Source organism: Sciurus carolinensis, chromosome 9 (genome assembly GCF_902686445.1).
Source record: "Sciurus carolinensis chromosome 9, mSciCar1.2, whole genome shotgun sequence".
NCBI classification, from domain to species: domain Eukaryota; kingdom Metazoa; phylum Chordata; class Mammalia; order Rodentia; family Sciuridae; genus Sciurus; species Sciurus carolinensis.
In genome coordinates, this window is record NC_062221.1 from 65,501,902 (window position 1) to 65,520,197 (window position 18,296).

The 18,296-nt window shown below is 32.1% G+C and overlaps 1 protein-coding gene across 17 annotated transcripts in view; it reads left to right on the forward strand.

Annotated features, from left to right (window-relative positions):
• Dlg1 (discs large MAGUK scaffold protein 1) overlaps positions 1–18,296 on the forward strand; it is a 261,124-nt gene that overhangs the window by 211,097 nt on the left and 31,731 nt on the right. For 8 of the 17 annotated variants that reach the window (XM_047563705.1, XM_047563703.1, XM_047563711.1 and 5 more), the window contains 3 exons: positions 1,459–1,635; positions 5,390–5,459; positions 9,908–10,007. In XM_047563705.1, the coding sequence (XP_047419661.1) occupies positions 1,459–1,635; positions 5,390–5,459; positions 9,908–10,007 (347 nt within the window). Of the gene's footprint in view, positions 1–1,458; positions 1,636–5,389; positions 5,460–9,907; positions 10,008–10,702; positions 10,737–18,296 lie in introns of all 17 variants that reach the window. The other 9 variants (XM_047563707.1, XM_047563712.1, XM_047563721.1 and 6 more) reach the window with 2 other exon arrangements.

Here is an 18,296-nt window from a genome sequence, read left to right on the forward strand (position 1 = left end):
TAAATTGCCAAATTAGAATAAAAGAATAGAATAAATAGTATTAAAAATGTAATTATTGGAATCCTTTTCTGTACTCTTTGCTTTGTTTGTTTGCCTGTTTTTGCAGTGCTGGGGATTGAACCCAAGGCAAGCACTCTACCACTGAGTGCAGCCTCAGCTCAACCCTTTCCTGTACTCTAAAAAGAACTTTTTTGAATTTAAGAATTTAATTTGGTGATTATTGTATGCAAGTTAACCAAGTGATAGGACACAATATTTTATCAAAATTTGCAATATTCTTAACATTTTGCAATTGCAAATTAATATTTTTTCCAAAATATTTGGCAGCTGATAAATTCATCTGTAGTTTTCATTATTGCTATTGACTCTGAAAATTCTGTTCATTCTAGTTTTGTGAACAAATGCAAGGAATGAGTAATAGAAAAATCACAATGTTGATCTATTCTTTTAGTTCACAACTATTGAATCAAATTTATCAGGGAATTTGTTTTTTCAAGTGTCTAGTCAAAGTAAAGAGAAGATTATCTCTTAGTGTTTATTTTCTATTTATTATTTTAGAAAAACCCTATATTTGTCTTTTGTTTTAGAATTCAATATGGGTTGCCATTGGATTTTACTTTTACAGCATTTTTGGGTTTTGGTTTTGGTTTTGGTTTGGTTTGGTTTGGTTTGGTCATAAAATGGAATCTTACTACATTTTCCAGACTGGCCCCAAACTCCTTGGCTGAAGCAATTCTCCTGCCTTAGCCTCCCAAATAGCATGTGTCATCACTTCCAGAAGTATTTTTAAAATTTCTCCTACACATTTTACCAAATTTGATTTAATTGACAGAACTGCCCTACAAAATAGTATGATTAACCCTGTTGATAAATAAGAAAAGCCTAAGGAGAGTCAAATAAACTGCCCAAAGTAAAACACAGAAACAATATAACTCCAGGGCTGGAGAGGTAGCTCAGCTGGTAGAGTGTTTGCCTTGTAAGCACAAGGCCCTGAGTTCGATCCCCAGTACCGCAAAAAAAAAAAACCAAAGAATTCAGAAACAATATAACTCCAATAAGTAGAGGACCTACCACTCAAGCCCACAAGTCTGATCCCAAAGCACCTGCTATTTCATCTGTACCAGCACTGTTCAAGAGGAACATAATATGAACCACATATATTGGTTTTTAATTTTCTGAAAGTCATATTTTAAAAAAAAGAAAAATATTTGTCCTACAATATTGGAAGAAATAAGTAATATATCTAATAAACTATTTCCATAACAAGTTGATTTGCTATTTGTTTTCTCATTGTCTTGTACATAGTGCATAATTGAACTTGGCATTATCTTGCCTACCAGAGTATAATAGTAGTTTAATTATCCAAGTTATATATGCTTTAAGAATCCTGTGTTTTATTTAAAATTGATTAATACCACTATTACAAATAATTATGGACATTTTTTCTTCTGAATCTAGAGCCCTTTTTGATTATGACAAGACTAAAGACAGTGGCCTTCCCAGTCAGGGACTGAACTTCAAATTCGGAGATATCCTCCATGTTATTAATGCTTCTGATGATGAGTGGTGGCAAGCCAGACAGGTTACACCGGACGGTGAAAGTGACGAGGTTGGAGTGATTCCCAGTAAACGCAGGTAAATATAAGTTTGTTTACTTGTTCATTTTCTTACCACTTGAAATGAGGGCGTAAATAATTGCTGTTTATTTATGTCTCTTTTACCATATAGTATGGATGGACCTGGAAGACATTATGCTAAGTGAAATTAACCAGACACATAAAGATAAATATTGTATGATCTCATTTGTATATGAAATCTTAAATAGCCAAACTCAAGACAGACGTTAGAGTGGTGGTCACAAGGTTTTAGGGGAAGGAGAAATGGGAAAATGTTGATCAAGAGACACAAAGTTTCAGTTATGCAAGAAACAGAAATCTAATATGGATGGTAAATCTAGTATAGGATAGTAAGCCATAGGTAACAATACTATACTGTTTACCTGAATTTTGCTCAGTAGATCCTAAGTGTGGGTTACCACCAACAACAACCCAAAAAAGATAATTAAGTAATAGATTTGTTAATTAGCTTGATGGTAGTGATTATTTTACAATGTATGTCTATCAAATCAAATTGTGTGCCTAAATATGCATAATTAAAAATAAATTTAAAAACACCAAGACAACTGAAAAAATAAATTTTTTATTGAAGTGTTAATTTTTTCTTTGTTTTCCAGTATTGTCCTTCACAACCATTTAATTTTATTCACATTGTAACCAATGGCATAACTAGAAAATACAATGCCCCCAAACAGAAATCTCTTTAAAGTTCTTACTGATTGCTAAAAGCAAAATAAATATGTTTTGTGTCACTATGCCATGTGTCTATACCATTGAAAGGAGACAGAATTAAAAGTGTTTGTAGTTTTCCCATGTAAGTGGTAATAGGACTTAAACATTTTTTAGGCTTTTGATTGTGTACATTGCCTCCTTTACATTTAACTAATGGAAAAATATGCAAATTCTAAAGAAATATTTAGTGGTATTCTTCACTTCTTTTTCTTGATTAATTTACACCTGTTGGTGCTGTCTTTCCTCTTTATTTTTAGCCATTCATTTTTGTGGTTCATTAGTGCATACTTACCATCTAGTGGCAAAAGTGATTACTTACAGACTGTCTAAAAAGTATGATCACAGTTTAGAGTACCCCTTATAAGGTCTCTGAAATGTTGAGCATCTCTACTTTTGTGAGCAAAGTATTAAAATGGCAGCTTATAATTCCTCCAAGATAATTTATATATGAAATGTGACTCATCCAAATCATTGCCCAAAAATACCTTTTTTAAGGACTTTTTAAAGTTTTAATATAACCAGCAAAACTTGCAATGTTTGTTAAAGCTAGTTAGTTTATTTGAGGTCAAGTTTATGTAATAAACATGTTTTTTCCTTATCAAGTTGGATTTATACTTTTTTGGAATCACTATAATTGGTAAATGGACAAATTATGTAAGTATTTATAAACCTCTTCATATATTTTGTACAAAAAAGTAGTGTTAATCTGTTTTGTAGTGCTGGAGATAAAACCTAGGGTCTCATACATGGTAGGCAAGTGCTCTACCACTGAGCTATACCCATCCCCAGCCCAAGAACAGTATTAAGTATTTCCAAGATTCGTAATTATGGTTTTAGGGTTTATAACTTATTGGGTAGATCCATATACTTAGCAATATCCAACTATTATGTAATCTTATATTTGATGGCAAATCCTCTTTCAGCAGTGCAACCTCTTAGTGTAACTTTTTCCTAAAATAGAATAAATTCTGCTTAAAATTCAAAAATGCCTCCACCCTACATTCTTGAGTCAGTAGAAACTTCACATCTTAAATGTCAAGGTCAGAGTTCCTAAAAATTTTCTTATCCCTTGGAACCTCATATCTTGCAGAGGCTCTACATGTGCCTGCAACCAATGAGAAAAATCTATGTTTGATGTAAAGAAAATTAAGAATTAGTCCAAGAGATATATCGTGAGACCCTTCCAGTCCCCATATTCATGAGTAGCATTATAGAGTATAATTTTTCTCTCATAAAATATAGTATGATAGTACAACTAATTATGCTGTTTATTCATGAATATATTCTAAACTTATTTTTCCTTAAATTGAACTGTGTCCTACTTAGACTTTTTTACTTCTAAGAATTATAATTACTGCAATTCTTGACTTTCTTTCAGGGATAGTATTTACAAATGAACACCTTTTAAGTCACTCAACTATTTACTAAACAAGACAATGATTAAGAAACAAAATCATTTTGAATGGTAAATGCTTACCCACTAAATGGTAATTTTGTTGTGCCCTCAGTAAGTACTTAGATACTATAAATTATGCATGTCATGGACCCTCAAGATTGCTCTGGAATAGTAAAGAACTTAAGTTGTAAGTGTATGAGTGCCAAGGTTCTGCTCTACCTGTTGTAAAACTATACAGCTAGATACAGAAAAAATAGAATACATTTATTCATGTGCTATTTGAAGAGGTTTTTCTGCAGTATGCTAGCATGATTGCAAGTTAAAATCTGAGAATTTATAAAAGCATGTTTTTAAATTTTTTTTATAAAAGCATATTTTAAATCAAGCTTTGCAAGATTATATTGATATTAGAATCTACATTAAATTTTGTTATACACTTGTAATTTGCTTGTATATTTTTGAATAGGAAACACTTGAACAAGGCTCAAAATTCTAAAAGCTGAATAGGCTCCCTCCTAATCCTGTTCACCTTACAGGAAGAAAGAAGGTTACCAGTTCTTCTGTATCCCTCAAAAAATATTTTAAAACTTATTTTTTACACTGTAACTAGTTACTTCATATATTTGCAAATATACATCACTGAAATTAAACAATTTTTATGTTTCCTACTTTTCTGAGTTTCAGAGCTACAGAAAAGTGCAAAAAATGCAAGAATAGTACAGTGAACATCCACACACCTTCACCAGTTAAGTTTTGCCACATTTGCTTTCTCAGGCTTAATTTGTAACATTTGTGTCCTATGTAATATTTTTTTTCATTTTATTGTTGCCTTACAGTTATACTTAATAGTGTGATTCATTGTGATATAATCATACATGCACATAACATATTTCTTAAAAAGACTAAACCAGCCGGGAGCAGTGTCGCATACCTGTAATCCCAATACTCCAAAGACTGAGGCAGAAGGATCACAAGTTCAAAGCCAACCTGGGCAACTTAGCAAGACCTTGTCTCAAAATAAAAAGGGCCAAGGATGTAGCTCAGTGGTCAAGCACCCCTGAATAATGAAAGAAAGAAAAGGAAGCAAGGAAGAAAGGAGGAAGAAAATCTGAAAAATTGCTAAATTCAGTAATGTTGTCTCACAGTATTTTAAATATAATTATGAAATTTAGCGCATGTGTAAGTTTACACATATGTACTATATTTTGGTATCCCACCAGTGTTTTTGAATTTCATTAAATAGGCTCTATATTTCATTTTTCCACAATTTTAATTAATTTTGGTGTGCAAATCTAGAGAACTCCTAGAGATTTTAGCATATTAAAATATGCTAAAATAGAGCTATCAGATCTTTGATTTCTAGTAAGACTCCTAGATACATTTGGTTTACTTAAAAAATAACATTCTAGTGAAATGTTATTCTAGTTATAATGCCAGCTACTTGGGAGGTTGAGGCAGGAGGATGGCAAGTTCCAGCCAACCTGGGCAATATGAAGAAGATCCTGTCTCAAAAAGAAAAAGGAAAAAAAAAAAAAAAGAAAGAAATTCTGGGAGCTGGGGTGTAACTCAATACTAGAGCATGCTTAGGTCCCTAAATTCAATCCCTAGCACCTAAATAAATAAATAACATTTTATATTTTGACAGAGTTGAGAAGAAAGAAAGAGCCCGTTTAAAAACAGTAAAATTCAATTCTAAAACAAGAGGAGATAAAGGGGTGAGTATATGAAATCTTTTATTTCTGAAAATAAATAACTGAAGACAGTAGACCATTTCATAATTCTCATTGAGCTAGATTGCTAAGACAAGAAAGATAATTCATAAGAATCAACTATGAGCAGCTCTTTCCTTGGTGTTTTAGCATATAGTGAACATTTATTAAAGTACCCATTTCACATATATTTCCAAATTATCAAAGCCATCATTTGATATATTCTTAGCAACCTACTTTGATCAGGATTGTTTTTATAAATGAAATGGATTATATTACCATTACTAGTAGTGAAAGCTAGTTTAATAATGACTTCTCTATACTATCGGTACCTTCAAAATATTAACTGTTAAGAAGTTTACAAGTTCTTGCAAGTGAATTCATGAAAATTTCCTTGTTCTCTACCCCCTTCATTATGGAAATAATTTCTCAATAGAATTCATGTTTTAAATGTTGGAATCATCATGTAAGTTTATTTGGAGGGAATAATGAAAGTTGAGTCAAAAGAAGTTTTGTAGATAGAAAAGAAATACATCAGTTTTTATATATAAATATGTCTAAAGATATATATATAAATACATATGTTATCTTTAGAGATAGATAGATAGATAGATAGATAGATAGATAGATAGATGTGTATTTTTCATTTTTACACTCTACCTGAGTGTAAAAATTTTGGATACCAATAGATCAGATAGTACAGATTTCACTTACACTGTGTTGACTATAATTCCTAATTATCCTGAGCTCACTGCAAGTAAGCCTGAATAAAGAGTTGAACATGTTGTGTTGAAATACTTTTCATAGCAATTGATTTTACATGTTGAGGTTTTGGGTTTTTTTGTTTTGTTTAAATCTCAAACAATAGTGATCATATTTGAAAAAAATGTGAACAGTTAAGTGAGCAAAATAAATTCACTCTTCATACTATCAGTCACTAAGCACTCAAACATAAAGCTTTAAAATTTAAAATATAAGAAGTATTATTGTCTTTGGTCCACAAAATTAAATCTGATTAAATTCAATAATATATTCAAGATTTGGGGAAGTAATAAATTACTTTAAAATTAACTTGTACCTTTCAGAAAACACAATGCCATATTTAAATTGGAAAATTTTATTGGAGGAAAAAATCCCAAGTAAATGCTTAGGATATGAAATAAATACAATGCTTTTTGTGCTGTTTTATATGTGTCTTTAAAAATAATTTAGTACACTACACTTAATTGAAAAGATTGCATGTTGTAGCTTTTCTTTCCTACTAAATTAACGACATATTTATATCTTAGTCTTGTTTGTTGACTGTAACCAACTTGATACGCAATCACTGTGTTCTAACACAGCACCAAAAATATGCATGGTACTGAGTGGGGTAAAAATACGCTTGCCATTGATACAGAACTGCATTTCTTTCTGTAATATCATTTCCTCTTCCTCCTTTTCCTTTCCTTACATGGTGATTTGTGGACTTTATTTTCAGTGTAGACTTAATATTTCACTTTCTCATTAACACTTTTTAACACTCATTTGGCTATTTTGAAGTACATATGGGAATTATGTATTTAGATACTTAACATATATTATCAGTTCTTATGTTTATTGCACTCTCTTGCAATATAACATTAATGACAAATAATTAAACGGTGTTTTTATTGAAAAGGTAGTCTCTTCAGTTTTGTGTTTTCCCCACACATTTTCATCTTGTTTGCTTATGCTATTTTTGTTTTCACTTTTAATAAATTCTTCACCTGGATGATATTGTGTAATACAATTAATACATTTCTTAACTAACAAGCACTTCCTTCTGTCCTATATTACAATATCTCATTGATATCTCATTTTGGCTAACTGCAAAGATATCAAAAATCAAAACATTTTAAACTTCATGTTTCTTTTGGTTGCATACTGTGAAACTGACTCTGACCACTATATATGCAGTAGGAGGGGTAAATAGCCTTTTATTTAAAAAAAATATCAGTTTTATTAGAGATTATGAATGTTATTACTGAATTCAAAACCAGTGATTCTTTGGAATAAAAAGATTTAGTTTGCCATAATTTTTTCTCTACTGAAACTTACATTTTCTTCTCTCTCTCCTTTCTAAAATTTGTAGTCAAAGATTTTTATTCAAATGATGCTACTTGAACATTTATAAAACAGTTATATAAAACCAGATTTCTTCATAGCGTTTTTTCTTTTCATTTTTTACTTCTACTTAGAATAATTTTTTTATCTAGTTCCTCAGAGGCCTTCAAAATTTAAGATTGAAAATTTAAGGTAGTCTGCTTGGCTAATGACTATGAATTAATTAATCCTGAATTATTATATGAAAAGGTAAAAATGAAAGTTTAACCTTGTTTTTCTAAAGTTACTTTTCAAAATTCTCTCATCATAATTGAAGCTAAAAATTACTTTAACTAACTTTAGCACCTTAATTGCCAGCATCACATGATTTTAAAAAAGGGAATGTTGGACTGGGGTGCAGCTCAATGGTAGAGTGCTTGCCTAGCACACGAGGCACTGGATTCAGTCCTCAGCACCACATAAAGATAAAAAAATAAAGTTATCATGTCCATCTACAACTAAAAAAGTTAAAAAAAAAAATATATATATATATATATTCCAAAACTTACTGCCTGGTGTTGATGTACTTCAGAACAATGATACACAGTAGTCTCCCCACCTTGTCCGTGAAGAATATATTCCAAGACTCCTGGTGGATGCCAAAACCATGGATAGGACCAAACTCTACATCCACTGTGGTTTCCCTATAGATTTATACCTATGAAAAAGTTTAATTTATAAATTAGGCACAGTTGGAGATTAACAAAGACATAATAAAATAGAATAATTATAACATTACCTTGTAATCAAACTGCCAGCATAACTACTCTTGTGCTTTGAGGCCATTATTAAGTAAAATAAGGGTTACTTGAAAACAAGCACTATAACACCAAGATAGCAAATCTGCTAACCAAGATAGATAACACACCTTGGACCGGGCAGAGCAGGATAGCATGAGATTGAATCATGCTATTATGCTACTCAAATCAGTATACAATTTAAAACTTAGAACCGTTCATTTCTGGAATTATCCATTTATTATTTTCAGACCATAGTTGACCATGGATAACTAGAACCCCATAAAACAAAACTGCAAATAATGGGGATCTACTGTAGCATCTTATGACATGAATAAACTCAAGAAAAATGGGAACAAAATGTGTATTCTTTTGGAGCTGGAGGTATAGCTTTATAATAGAAGACTTGCCTAGGATGTGTGGGACTATGAGTTCAATCCCTAGCACCGCCCAAAAAAAAAAAAAAGTGAAAAAAATATTATGTCCTTTATATTATTCCCTCCACTCTCAAAAAATAACAACAACAATAATAATTTATATTGTCACTGGTAGGTTAGGCCATTTCCTTTTAAACATTAATGTCTATTGCAGAGAAATTACAAAAGAAACCATTCCTCTTTAATAGCCTCATCATTCTGTGGGCAGCGAGGAATATTAAATCTGTTGCTCTGTTCCCTCATAGCAATTATCTAATAGACTATTAGAATCTTTTTTAATTTTCTTTGTGACCTTGATGAGCACTGACCTTTTTATTCTCTATGCAGAGTATGCTGCCAGTGGATTGAATATGGTTGTTTTATTTATATTTATTTTTCAAAATAGATAAGTGTAGTACAGCTTAAAAACAAGTGAATCCGTTGTTAACAGTGTTCAAGTTGACCAAGAGACTTGACTCTTCTTCCTTGCCTCAGATAACATTAATTCTGGACTCTGTATGTATGCCTGGTGGACCTCTTAGTTTTCTTCCCATTTTCTAATTCATGCCATAAGCATTTATTTATCTTTTTCCTCTTCCAAAAAGAAAATGAGATTGGGTGTTTTTCAGTATTTAGCATTAGCAACTTACTCAATTTTTCATTTACTTTTTTCTAATGGTGGCCTTTTTGTTAGTATAGCCACAAAGAAAGAGATAATGGAAACCTGTGTTCAATGTAAAATGAAGATTACTTCCTAACACACACATACACAAAAATGAGCAACAAAATAACATTAAAAATAACTTTTGTTACAGGGCACCTAGTACCATTCTTGGAAATTTTTCTAGAAACCTATGGATTCATATAAACAAATAGCTTGATACTTGCTAACATAGTAATCTGATTTATTCTTTACCTTTTTTTTTTGTCAAGTAGCATTCCTTATTATAAGATATAACTGAATTGTACTCATTAAAATTTTTTAATATTTTCATTTGTAAAACATTAGAGGAGTTCATACAAAATTATAAATTCATTTTTTATATGATTAAAGTAAAATTCATAGAAACTGCACACTGTGGTCACAGAAGTCAGATTCCACAGAGCTGCTAGGCTGGGCCTTTGTACACACAGACAGTAGACATCCCTTTGTTTTGCCCCTCCTTCTCTTCTTCAGCAGTCATTCAATGACAAGCGTAAAAAGAACCTCTTTTCCCGAAAATTTCCCTTCTACAAGAACAAGGACCAGAGTGAGCAGGAAACAAGTGATGCTGACCGTAAGTATGTGGATCCAGTGGTCAACTGAAAATAAATGTAGAGGGACCTACTGCCCTGCAGTTGGTTGTTACCATGGAGACAGTTTCAAGAGCTGCAACAGGTTACTAATTGTCTTGACCTTGGGAAATGTTAACAGGCATAAATTCTTTTATATACCAATCTTAACCTTTTTTGGCACCTTAGGAACTCTTAAACAGTGTTTTTGACTTTATGTTTATAATTTAAGCATGTAAAAAATTAATAGAATTATTTGAAGTTAGGGTTCTTATATTTAAAAAACAGACATTCAAATAATGTTTTGGAGGAAAAACATGGATACCTGATTTCTAGGCATGGCATTACCAATCTTTAATACTAGATCATCTGGAATCATTCCATTTTATCCTATTTCATCATTATGTATAGATAATGTATTTTACTTTTAACATAGCAAGAATTGGCCTCAAATTTTGCACCTCTACCCTAATCAGTCTCTAAACTAGAACTTCTATCCTTTTATAGATTACATTTCACTGGTATGAGCTGCTAGTTCATTCCAAAATTTCCGAAATCTATAACAATGCTCTGTAAGATATGTGCACCTGTAATGGTCTTGGAACTGTCTCTTACTGTAGCACCAATTTTATGCATTACTGACAACTATTTTCTTTGATTATCTTTTTATTGCTTGCTCTCTGGGGACTACTCTCTACAGGAGATCCCTGACGACATGGGATCAAAAGGCCTGAGTAAGTGATCAAAATACTCCCAAGTTATTTTTTTAACCTCCATCTACAGACCTGCCTTATTCAGATACATTTTGAGGTTCATGGTAGTGCCTTTCTGGCATAAGGAGGTGTGTGACTTAGATTACTTTTAGACTTTTTATGTTTATTACATGCTTGGGATTTTTATATCTATAATACATACTTTTTGTTTTTCTTATGCTCCATTTTTTACATGTCACTTGAAATTTCCCTGCTCATAATTATATTTTCCTTTTTGTAATTTTTATGGCAGTTACTTTTGCTAGGAATTTCTTAATATATAGACTTTTTTAGTTTTTTTTTTTAATAGTACTATCTGCTCTCATTATCAGAATGTAGACATATGCTCCCTTAGAGTGTTGTGTCCTTTTTTGTTTTTGTTGTTGTTGTTAAAATAAGTTAAAATTACTTTGATTATGCATTAGAAAAGCATTGTCATAATGTGAAATTATGAAACAATAGATTTTAATTATTAGAGAAAAATTACAGACAAGTTCAAAATAGCAGTTTTGGCAGGAAAAATGTATACTACTTTTCTAAGGAGATTATGTTATGAGAAGAGTTATAAGAAATGTTATCCTTTGGTTTTCCTTTAAATCAAGATCTTTTCTGTTTTGGGTTTTGGGATTTTGTTTGTTGTTTTTTACTATTCTAAATTTTCTAGCTAGTACTTAATCTTTATATAGAGTTTGCCACAGAGTCTGTTATACAAAAGGAATTCAGTAAATGTTCAAATGAACTACTAAAGCAAGAAGTCATTTTAACAGACAAAATTTTAAATTTGGTTAATCTCAAATTGCTTATTTGTGAAAATTTGCCATATATTACTAAGTAACTTTAGCTACAGTGAATCATAAATAATCTTTAGGCTATATTTTTTTCTAAATGGTTCTTTCCATTTGGATCATTAAGCATTTTGAAAACATTTCTTTGTAATTCATTGGTCATTAAGAATACAGCCAATATCCTTTAGCTTTCTAAGATCTACATTAATAAATATTCAGTTTCACAGATTTTTTTCTGATTCATGGTAACTTTTTATTGGAATATTAATCTAAACTATAGGTACTTGACTTATTTCAACCTTAATGACATAGGTTTGTATTAGATAGAAGACAGTATGCTTTATGTATAAGTGTTTCTGTTAAGCATACATTGCTATTTTTGCATGTGCCTTTTTAGAATTTCATAAGGACCACATATTTCTTATTACTAGTGGCATCCTTTTTAAAATCTCTTATATTTGCGGGAAAAAAACCTTCAAAACTAGAAAATCATTTCCACAGATTATAGATGCTATAGAATTTATTTTGAGATTGATATATTTTAGAGATGATATGGATCATCAAATGTACTTACCCATTTTTGTCATAATTGAGGTAACAGAGATCTATGGAACACTTAACAGGAAAAGGAACTAAATGAAGAACTTGGTTCCCATACGATACTTCGACACTATAACTCTAGTTCTAATTGAGGGTTGGAATTTGGGAAGAAGAACAATCAATATGAAAAATGGCAACTAATTATCAGAAGAGGTTTGACTTTCTGGACAGTAACTTAAGGTTACTTGAATGATGAGTATCTGCTTCATCTCATAGGATTTAGAAGAATGTATTTATCTGGTAACTTATCAGATCAAGGTTTTATTCAGAAAATGTGGAAGAAGACAAAAATATCAGCAGAATTTTGAAACTGGATGTGATTAATGATATCACATATAATAGATCACATAAAGTACTAGTCAAACTGCCCATTATTATACAATAGAAAATATAGGAAGAAGGATGAATCAAGGATGCTACATATGGCCTTAGTTATCTGTGTTTTAAAGTTCAGAATACAGAGAACACTAAACAAAATCCTGTGAGATTTTAACAGAAGAAAATATGTGCAGGGGGTAGGGTTGTGACTCAGTGGTAGAGTGCTTACCTAGCGTGTATGAGCTACTGAATTTGATTCTCAGCACCACATATAAATAAATAAATAAGTATTCATTCACAACTTAAAAAAAATATATATATATATATATATTTAAGAGGAAATACATGCAACCTAATGTAGGTAACCATTAAATCTTGTTGGAACAGAACTCACCTAAAAAGTCTGCAGCGGAAATTATTCCAGAGACATAGAATAGCTTCTTGAAGATATGTAGAATACACTAAATATCAAGGAAAATGTACATCCATATGTAAACACACACACAACCTATGAAAAATAGGATATTTAATTGAAGAGCTGAGAAACAAAAGTGATACCATAGAATGCTTTTCATACACATGAATTCAGTCATTCTTTGTCCTAAAAAAAGAGAGACTAATAAATTATTTATTTGCATTGTTGACAATAGAGAAAACATGAGAGAAATTGCTTTTCCATACATAATTCTGACTAGCAGGACTAACACACAGCAGAAGTCAAGGAGAATAGAGGTAAATCATCATATTTAAAACTAGAAATAGAAACCTATATTGCTTTTATGCTTTGAGGAAGCAATTCTGAAGAAGCTCAAGGCAATAAAACTGGATAAGATTCCTTTAACAGAGACAAAAAAGGAAATACAGCCCAATAGAAGATATATAGGTGCTCAGAAATAAATTTGTAAATTTTTTCCGTTTTTACAATTTCCCATTTTGTCAGACACCTAAAAATCTTCTCAGTTAGGCACATAATTTTCCTGTTACATATCTCCTTCCTTTCTTCTCTTCCAAAGACCTATTTAAGCAGAGTTTTGCACAACTTTTAGATGCCAAAATCAGACTTATTTGTGTTTGAAATGAAATCTAAGAGTAGTCATATTACTTGGGATTGATGATGTAATGTTCAGGGAGAACAAACTACCAGGAAGAAATATTTGAGTAGAAAGGTGGAAGCTTGGGTAGAGAGATTTGAAATACTTGTGTTTATTTCAAACATCCTAAATTTTAAAAATGAAAATGTGAATATATTTGCATCATATATATTAAAGGGATGATAGCCTTATCCTATAAATTTCTAATCAGTAAGAAGAAAAATATTATGGCATTTGGAAATAAGTGAATGGAATTGGAGAGTATCTTGCTAAGTGAAATGAGCCAGTCCCAAAAAACCAAAGGCTGAATGTTTTCCCTGATAAGTGGATGTTGATATCTAATGGGGGTGGGGGGTGGGGAATAAGAGAAGAATGAAGGAACTTTAGATTATGTAGGGGGAAATGAGAGGGATCGGGGGGTTTGAAAAATGGTGGACTGCGGCAGATATCATTGCCCTATGTACACGTATGATTACACGAATGTTATGAGTCTACATCGTATACAACCATAGAAACAAAATGATGTACCCCATTTGTGTACAATGACGCAATATGCAGTCTGTAAAAAATTTGAAAGCAAAAGAAAAAAAAAAAGAAACAGACCTAACTATCCATTAGAAAACTAGACAAAGGATAAAACAAACATGTTAACTTTCTATTAATTTTAACAAATGCTTGAGGTAATCAACTCATAAAGAGAAAAAGATTATTTGGACTCACAGTTTTGGAGGTTATGATCTTTTATAGATTGGCCCTCTTGTTTTGGGGGCTTGTGGTGCAGCACATCATGGTGGGGAGTGCATAGTGGAGCAGGCTGCTACACTACTTGATAACTGAGGAGCAGAACAAGAAAGGAAGAATCTGGAGTCCCACAAACCCCTTCAAAGTTATACTTCCCCCATTGACCTAAAACCTCCCACTGAGCCCCACATCATAAAGTTCCTACCACCTCCCAATAGTGCCTCACTGGGGACCAAGTCTTAAAATGTGGGCCCTTGGGGGAGCACTGCAGATCCAAACTAGCAACAAGAGTGCTCAAAAGATAAGCAAAGCCAGGAGCAGTGGTGCATACCTGTAATCCCAGCACTCAGGAGGCTGAGCAGAACAATCATGAGTTTAAAGACAGCATCAGCAGTTTAGCAAGGCACTAAGCAACTTAGACCCTACCTTTAAATTAAAAATATTTTAAAAGTGCTGTGGATGTGACTGAGTGATTAGGCTCCCCTGGGCTCAATCCCTGGTACTTTAAAAAAAAAAAAAAAAAAGCAAATTCACTAAGCATATATAAAAATGTTTTAAGTTTCCTAGTAATCAATAAACAAAATAATAATATTTTACCTGTCACTGTGGCAGACTGTTCTTGTAAAGGAAACCTCAGTGATGGGGAGATGGTTTATGAAATGGCTTCTTTTAACATACTATTATTAAATAAGTATAATCTTTCTGGAAAAGCATCTTTTGATCCACTAAATTCTCTTCAGGGAAATTATACTAAAGATATAATTAGCAATGGAGATAAAGACTTCTTATATTTGAATGTTTATCATTATTTAAAAATAACAGCAAAAACATTGAAACTCACCTAAAATTTCTTAGTAAGGAAATGCTTAATGAAGTATAAAATTATTCATATGTTGTAGTATTATGTAACTGTTGGAAATCATTCTAAAAATGACATGGAAAGTGCTTAAATATAAATGAGAAAGTAAAAAATGAAAGTGTACATATGCTCAGATGTGCAAATAAAATGTTTGGGGCTGTTTTGAATAGTTGTTTCAAACATTCTTGTACAAGGCTTTTATGGCCCTACATATTATATTGCCTTTCTTTGGAGGAAATAACTAGGAAAGGACAGAATTGCTGGGTCATATGCATGTGTCCAGCTGTAATAGATACAGTTAGCCTTCTATATCCATGGGTTCTACATCTGTGGCTTCCACCAACCATGGACTGAAAATATTGGGGATGGAATTCCAGAAATTTGCAAAAAACAAACTCGAATTTGCTTTGTTCACCAGGCATTTCACTGAATCTGTGCAAATGGAGTGATATGTGAGCATATTAACCTGCTGTAGCCTCCTGCCATTTCACAGATCTTCAGTCTCTCTCCAGTACCTGTTTGAACCTTGTTCACTTCATGTCTTTTCATGTACTGTGTAGTTGTAGACCTGTGATGGTTATGTATGTACTGAATGGACTTTTTTCCTAATCACTATTTCCAAAATAGTACTATATAACAACTATTTACATAGCATTTACTTTGTATCAGGTATTAAGTAATCTGAACATTAATTTGATGTTTATGGGAGAAGGCTGGGGATGTAACTCAGTGGTGTAGCACTTGACTAGCTTGCAAGAGATCTCGGGTTCATTCCCAGCACCCCTCCAAAAACAAAGTATATAGGAGGGTGTGTCTAGATTACGTGCAAACACTACATTGTTTTATATTAGTGACTGCATCCTCAGATTTTGGTCCTCTCCCAGGTCCTAGAACCAGTCCTTCATGGATAGTTTTCCAAGGTAGTTTTACCAATTTGCCTATCTCCGGTATACTAGTTCATTTGCTATATATCTTTATCTATGCTAGTCATTTTTTTTTTCATTTTAGCCATTCTGATGCATGTTAGAAGTATTCTTTGTTATTTTAGTTTGCCTTTCCCTATTAGTAATTTTTTTAAGTAAATTTGAATAACTTTTTTCTATATTTTTTGGCTATTTGATTATCTTCTTTGGTGAAGTGCCTTCAGGAAGTTTTGTTATTGTTTGTTTTGGTAGTGCTGGGATTGAACTCAGGGATTCATGCATGCTAGGCAAAACCCTCTTCCACTGAACTAAATCCCCAATCCAAAATTATTTTAATAATCAGGGGAAAAATCATTCACCTTTCTAGTAAGTTCCCACACTATGATTATGATGATGCTAATGTAAGGCCCAAACTTTTGAGTAGCAAGGTTTTATTGTAGAGGAGCTAAATAAAAGAATGTTTGAAAGAACCTGCAGATTTGCTTTTGGCAATCTTAGAGTTCCAGGCAAATGGATGAGTCCAGAATAAAAAAGATAGAAAAAAGATAATAGTATCTTTATATTTTTGTTTATAACATGTCAGATGTTTTCAGTTTAATAGTAAAAATAAACCTCACAAGTATTAATTTACATCTTCCATAACTATTATCTCAACATTAACCAATTGTGTTTCTTTCAGTACTCATTTATTCTTTCCCCCTCTACCCCATTGTAATAACTAATTTTTCTTTTTTTTTTTTTAACAAATTAGAGACTATAGGAGTATAATACCAATCAATGTAAACTTAAGATTTATCTTTTTTTAATGAGACATTCCTACTTATGGGATGAATTTTTAGAAAATAGGACAGAGTCAGGTAGTGGCTTGGGAGGTTGAGGCAGGAGGATTTCGAGTTCAAAGCCAGCCTCAGCAATTTAGCGAGGCCCTAAGCAACTTAGTGAGACCTGTCTCAATAAAATATAAAAAGTGCTGGGGATATGGATCAGTGGTTAAGCATCCTTGGATTCAATTGCTAGTATGGGGAGCGGGATGGGAATAGGACAAGTGAAAAGCTATAAAATGAAAGCATTTATAATTGATGTTTATAAAAATAATAGTTTAAGACATACTAAAATGTCTAAATAATAAATGGTAAGATAGGTCATAATTTACCAATCCAATGTAATATTATACTCTTTTTAAAATTTTTTTTAGTTGTTGATGGATACAATACCCTTTATTTATTTTTATGTGGTGCTGAGGATCAAACCCAGTGCCTCACACCTGCAAGGCAGGTGCTCCACCACTAAGCCACAACCCCAAACCAATATTACACACTTTTAAATCATTGTTTTGAAGTCTGTGTAGTAACATAAAAATAAATTTTAAAATGTAAGCTGAAAAAAAAACTGCATTTTACATGTACTCATGTTAGTCAATTCCACTTGCAATAACCATGATAAAGTTATATCTTGTCTTTTGTAAGTTAAAATAATAGACTTTTCACTATGATAGCAATTCAAAAATGTGTTTTTCCTCAAACCAAGAATTTGTTTTTAACTTGAAATCTTAAGGATTTACCATTTCTCTGTATGTGCCCACAGTGCTTCATTTTAGAAAGCCTAGTAGGCATTATGGTATAGCAAATATTTATCCTCAGACTTTTTCCTTGTCCTTAAACTTTTATTTTCTTTCCCTAGCCGCAATTTTGATTCCCTCTCATTAAAAATTTTGGTTTTTAGTTTTATAAATAAAATCATTAGACTCGAGCGGGTACAGTGATACACACCTGTAATCCCAGTAACTTAGGGAGGCTGAGGCAGAAGTATCTTAAGTTCAAGGCCAACTTGGGAAATTTAGTGAGACCCTCAGCAACTTGACAAAACCCTGACTCCAAGAAAAAATGAAAAGGGATAGGGATAGCTCAGTGTTAATAACACCCTGGGTTCAATCCCTAGTACCAAAAAAAAATTTTTTTCTTTTTTATTGAAGGAAGATATTTTATTGAGAGATGACATTTACATGTACATTAAGAAGAGTGCCTGTTTAATCCGTTTATGAAATGGGGTCACTTTGAAGAAGAAAGATCAGGCAGTTTTTGACTAGGTATATTTGTTTCGAATGGATTTTTTTTTCAATGTTTTACAAAGTATCTACTATTAATTTTATCAAGGTGGAATTTCTAAGAAACACTGGTCTGTTTTAAAATGCAGTTCCCAACCTGTAGAATTCTCTTCCATTTCAC